Source organism: Gossypium arboreum, chromosome 11 (genome assembly GCF_025698485.1).
Source record: "Gossypium arboreum isolate Shixiya-1 chromosome 11, ASM2569848v2, whole genome shotgun sequence".
In the NCBI taxonomy this organism is placed as follows: domain Eukaryota; kingdom Viridiplantae; phylum Streptophyta; class Magnoliopsida; order Malvales; family Malvaceae; genus Gossypium; species Gossypium arboreum.
Window position 1 is genome coordinate 90,787,493 of NC_069080.1, and position 5,323 is coordinate 90,792,815.

General features: G+C 36.7%; 1 protein-coding gene across 1 annotated transcript; it reads right to left on the reverse strand.

Moving 5' to 3' along the window:
- Positions 1 to 483: 483 nt before the first annotated feature.
- LOC108469091 (U-box domain-containing protein 27-like) lies at positions 484 to 1,986 on the reverse strand. Its single transcript, XM_017769980.2, has one exon. It carries the CDS (start codon positions 1,819 to 1,821, stop codon positions 610 to 612), a length of 1,212 nt encoding a protein of 403 aa, XP_017625469.1. The 5' UTR covers positions 1,822 to 1,986; the 3' UTR covers positions 484 to 609.
- Positions 1,987 to 5,323: the final 3,337 nt, after the last annotated feature.

Below are 5,323 nucleotides of genomic sequence, written 5' to 3' on the forward strand. Positions count from 1 at the left end.
TATAATGACCAAATCTCAAATTCTATACTAGTACAAGTACTAAGAAGAAAAAGATAAGAATTTTTGGGAAATTTGCTAGTGTCTCCAAGCATCGAGTTGGTTCTTGTCAGCAAACAATTAGTGATGCAGAGGAAAACAAAGTCCCCATCAGCGATGGATCAGTAGTACTGTCCATTGACCATAAGTAGGCAAGAAGTGGGCAATGGCTCCACAAGTTGAAAGCTTCATTTCTAAAATTACAGCTATTTATGAGAAATTGAGTGAGCCTCTGCTTTGTCTTTTTGCAGTTCAAAATCAAATCAAAACAAAACCGTACCAGATTTCAAGAAACAGAACAAGCAAGCTAAGCAATCAAACAATGATATAGCCTACTATTTTTTTGCCAGTCCCAAAAACATTATAATGAGACACCAAGTTGTTTTTTTTATTGTATTTCCTTTGCTTCATCCGACTACTCATGATAAACATTAAAAAAGCAAAAGATTTTGAAGGAAAAAAGAACTTTCTAACTAAAATCAAAATGAATTTCTGTTTCATGATTCAACTAACAAAATTTTCCTTTGATTTACAAACGTGGGGGGTTTTAAGAGAAAGCAGAAGGAAAATTACTCAAAAGGGCATAATATGGGTAGTCTTAGTATCATAACTTGATAAACAAGGCTTGGAATTAACCCCAAAAATCTTGAGCAAATCGGCAGACATTTGTCTAACCGCAGGAGAACAATTGCTTTGGATGAGTAACAAAATCTTGGTCATTCCATTGCCACTAACCACCGCTTCTAGCGCTTTCTCGTCTCTAAATAAATAGCAAACAATCCAGAGTATCGTCACTGCATGCTCTGTCGCTTTGTTCGATGCTTTCAACACTTTCTGCACAATCGCTTGTAACAGTATCGTATCATGCCATATCTCCACCCTCCCTTCTTTGCAAGATGATAAAGTTTCCAGCAGTTTTAATGATTTCTCGATTATCGAGGGGGTCATGTTCGGTTCGGATAAAAGGATCTTTAACTCCGGGATGGTTCGAGATTGAATTAGCTTTGCTTTTACTCTTTTGGGCATTGCGATTGATATCAAACAAGATAAGCTCGCTTCGATCAATCTTGGATCCTTCTCTTTACTTAATGATTTTACCAATTCGAGTAATAATCCTTCTTTCTCGGCTATTTTCAGCTTGGATTCTCCATCGACCGCTAGGGACTCCAGTAATTGAACCGATTGGATTTGCGAATCTGAACTTCCTCGTTGTAGAATGACAAGGATCGTCGACAAGCAATTCGATTCCATCAACGGCTTCCTCTCCGAAATTTTACTTAGCATCAAATCCAAAATATGAACAACTTGTTCGATTAATTTGATGTCCGATTCTGCATTCCTCATAAAATCGAAAACCGCATTCAAAAACCCGTCCATTCTCGCCAGGAATTCGCGGTTCTCCTCTGATTCTCTCGCGAAACGAACGATCTTCGTTAACGCTGGAAAGCTATTGTTGTCTAGTTGTTTAACCAAATCTTTGACCTGATCGTGGGAAGGAAGGACAGCTGAGTTTGCCGCCAATTCGGCGTCGTGTTGACGGCGAGCGACTGAGTCAGACCAGATCTGAATGAGTCGTTGTAAATTACGGTTGGGAACGAATTCTTTGCTTTGAAGAACCTGCATCGTGGCCGGACAAGTGTTGTTGCCGCTATCTAGCCACCGCTGGATGCTGGTTCTGTCATACGTTACGCCAGTGCACAAGCTTACTGGTGATTTCATGACGTCCAACGATATCGGACATCGAAAAAAATTCGGAACCGTAATGCACAAATCGTCTCTTCGCATTTTTTTCCCCTTGTTTGGAAAGCGAGAAGGTGAAGGAAAATGAATATTTCAGATAGAAAGTGAAGAAAAAAAAAAAAGAAAGAGGAGTTGGAGATGAGAGAGAGAGGCCGAGGTTTAAAGAAAGAGAGAGAAATAGTCAAAGGATAACAGACGTCATCAATTTATCATTTTAAAACAAATATTCGTTTTTTTTTTCTTTTTATAGTTTTGCTTTTTTCAGTCGTTGGTCAAAGGAGAGTGAGGTTCTGGAGGTGGGGTATCTATAAGCGCGTGTAGTTCAGATTTTTGAGATTGAAATATATGCCATCGGATTAAATGTCAGAAATGATGATATAGATCACGAGATGAAAATGAACGGTAGAGATCAGATGCAGGATAAATAAATGCGTAGTTAGAGAATGACAACGTGGGAGGTTTAAAGGGTCAGAACCTACCGGAGGGTTCGGTTGGTCGGTCTTGATTGTATCATTTGGATCTTGAGACCAAAAAGATGTATCCAAATTTCTATTTAAAGGGTTAAAAATTTTGGTAAAAATTAGAAATTTTGATATAATGTTAATTTCTTTTATAATTTGAAATTTTTGATAAGTGTGCATCAAAATTTTATTTATGGGTGTTGATACAAAATACAATAAGATAGGAGACAGGAAAAAAATAAATGGTGGTGTTGTGAAGTTCGCTTCACTTAAAAAGACGAAGAATAAAAAAGCAAGTGAATGGTGCTTTAATAAAGTCTTTTTGAGAAAACTTATAAATCCAAGTCTGGGTTGTCCTTAAAATCAATTTTGCTTCATTTGATTTCTAAGGCTTTTTTCGTGTTTTTTCTTTAATCACTGCAAGCTTCTCTTTAGTTAAAGTTAAGGACTTTCTTGTGTTTGTTGTTAGGATTTCTATAGGTTTTTTTTTTTTATTGTTTTTTATTATTATGAAAATTCACTCATGGCTAGGAATCAAAGAATCAGGTCTCAAAGGGGAGGAATATTTACTAAGGGTCATTCATCGAGAGGTAGGGGTAGATCCACTATAACACCCCAATATCAGACCCGATCGCAAGGTCCAAGCTATAGTATATCACATGTTACCGGAGTAACTATGTTACACCCCCTACCCGTATCCGTCGCCGAAATAGAGTACGAGACATTACCGAAGAGTACGAAATACTTACCGATAATTTAAATATATTTTCATAACAACTTGTCTCGATTTCATACTATTTCATATTTAAGCTTTATTCACCAAAATATTTGAAATATCATCTTTATGCAAATAACACATATGAGGTACATAATTCCACAATTATGAATGAACACATTTATCAAACATATTCCACATTCATATATCAATGTCTCATATCTCCATATATCAATAACCGTCATTTTTCTTGTTTTTCAGATAATTATGTATAACCATTCATAAGCATGCATGTAACACCCCGTACCCGAGACCGTTGCCGGAGTCAAACACGAGGGGATTCGCAGACTTAAATCACTTATTTGCACAGTCCATTTTAAATTTCCAGACGAGCTGGCTAACTGCGTCACTGTCACCTTAAAAATCATATCTCGAGTTCAAAAACTCGAAAACCAGTTCCGTAAATTTTTCCTGAAACTAGACTCATATGTTCATCTACAAATTTTTTTACAGAATTTTTGGTTGAGCCAATTAGTACAGTTTATTTGTTCAAGTCTCCCCTGTTTTAGGGTTCGACTACACTGACCTTTGCTCATTACGACTTGGATATCTCCCTGTACAGGGCTTCAATACTGATGCCGTTTGTTTCTATAGAAACTAGACTCGAAAAGGAATCTATAAATATATGGAATGACTTCTAATTATCTCTAGTTAATTTATAATGAATTTCCAAAGTCGGAACAGGGAATCCAGAAACCGTTCTGGCCCTGTCTCACAAAAACTTAAATATCTCATAATATACTGTTCATATGATCGTTTCGTTACTTTCCTATGAAAATAGATTCATCAAGGTTCGATTACATAATTTATTCACTATTTAATTCCATTCCTACTATTTTTAGTGATTTTTCACATTCACGTCACTGCTGCTATCAGCATCTATTTTTAAGGTAGACTTTACCTATTACATAGTTTCCATGATTCAACTAGCCCTTTTGCATAAATAGCACAAAATATGATCATGATTAACCATTCCAATGGCTGATCGTTCCCAAACATTTCCATACCTCTTAATGAACATCATACAAGACGATTATAATATTAAGCTCAAAGTGTATATAAGCCATTTTCGCATGGCTATCCAAATTTATACAAAACCAAAGGGTCCATGACCAACAACAAAAAGGGTAGTCCTATACATGCCATTTCAAAGTTCAACCAAAAGGAGCTTTGATAATGTGGGCGACTTCGACTTCGACACTCCCGAGTCCGATAGCTGACGAACCAAAATCTATAAAACAGAGATTCAAAGAACGTAGTAAGCGTTTAATGCTTAGTAAGTTTTGAGCAATGGAATTAGGCTCAACTGAAGTATAGCATTCATATAACTAAACGGATAATTTCATATACACATATATTCTCAAAAATCAGTCCTACTTCACATTTCCAACCCTTATATTCATACATAAGGGATCAACTTAACCAAAAACCAGAAGCTCCTTAATCGACTGAGCGAATGCTATTTAAGAGGAATCAATTAATCCAATGCATGTACAACACATACCTCGTTGTTGAGATTTTACGAGCGTATTAATTGAAATTATTACAGCAGATCGCTCATTCCCAAACTCAAGTAATCTTTGGGATTTAGCCGGATATAACTACTTGCACAAGGCCCTCGGCCTTAGCCCGGATGTGGTCACTAGCATAAATGCCTTTGGGACTTAGCCCGGATATAGTCGCTAGCACAAATGCCTTCGGTTTTAGCCCGGATATAATCGCTAGCACAAATGCCTTGGTCTTAGCCGGATATAGCAACTTCATACGAATGCCTTGGATCTTAGTCCAGTTATAGTCATCTAGCACAAAAGCCTTCGGGACTTAGCCCGGATATCATTCGAATAACCATGCACATATATCAATAAATCATGACACATCCATATTTCATTTTCATTACCAAAGCTCAAACACAAAACACTTATCACACTTACAAATTTCGGCTCAATAGCCACATACAAAGAGCATGATTTTGATTTACTTAAGACATAATCTAATCGAATCATAATCTAAGCTCCATTACTCGAAAACTTACCTCGGATGTTGTCGAGCGATTTGGCGACTATTCGATCACTTTTCCTTTCCTTATCCAACTTTGGTCCTCTAAGCTCTTGAGCTAATTCAAACAAATTTAACTTATTAAAGTCTCATTATGCTAGCTTATGGCGAACATGACAATGAATTTGATGGGTCATATGGCCACCTTTAGCTCAAATACAAAATGGTCATACGCATTTTTAATCACATTAAGCAATTTAATACAATTCATTCGAACATCAAAAGAAAGCTCAAGGTACTTAGCCCATATATACAT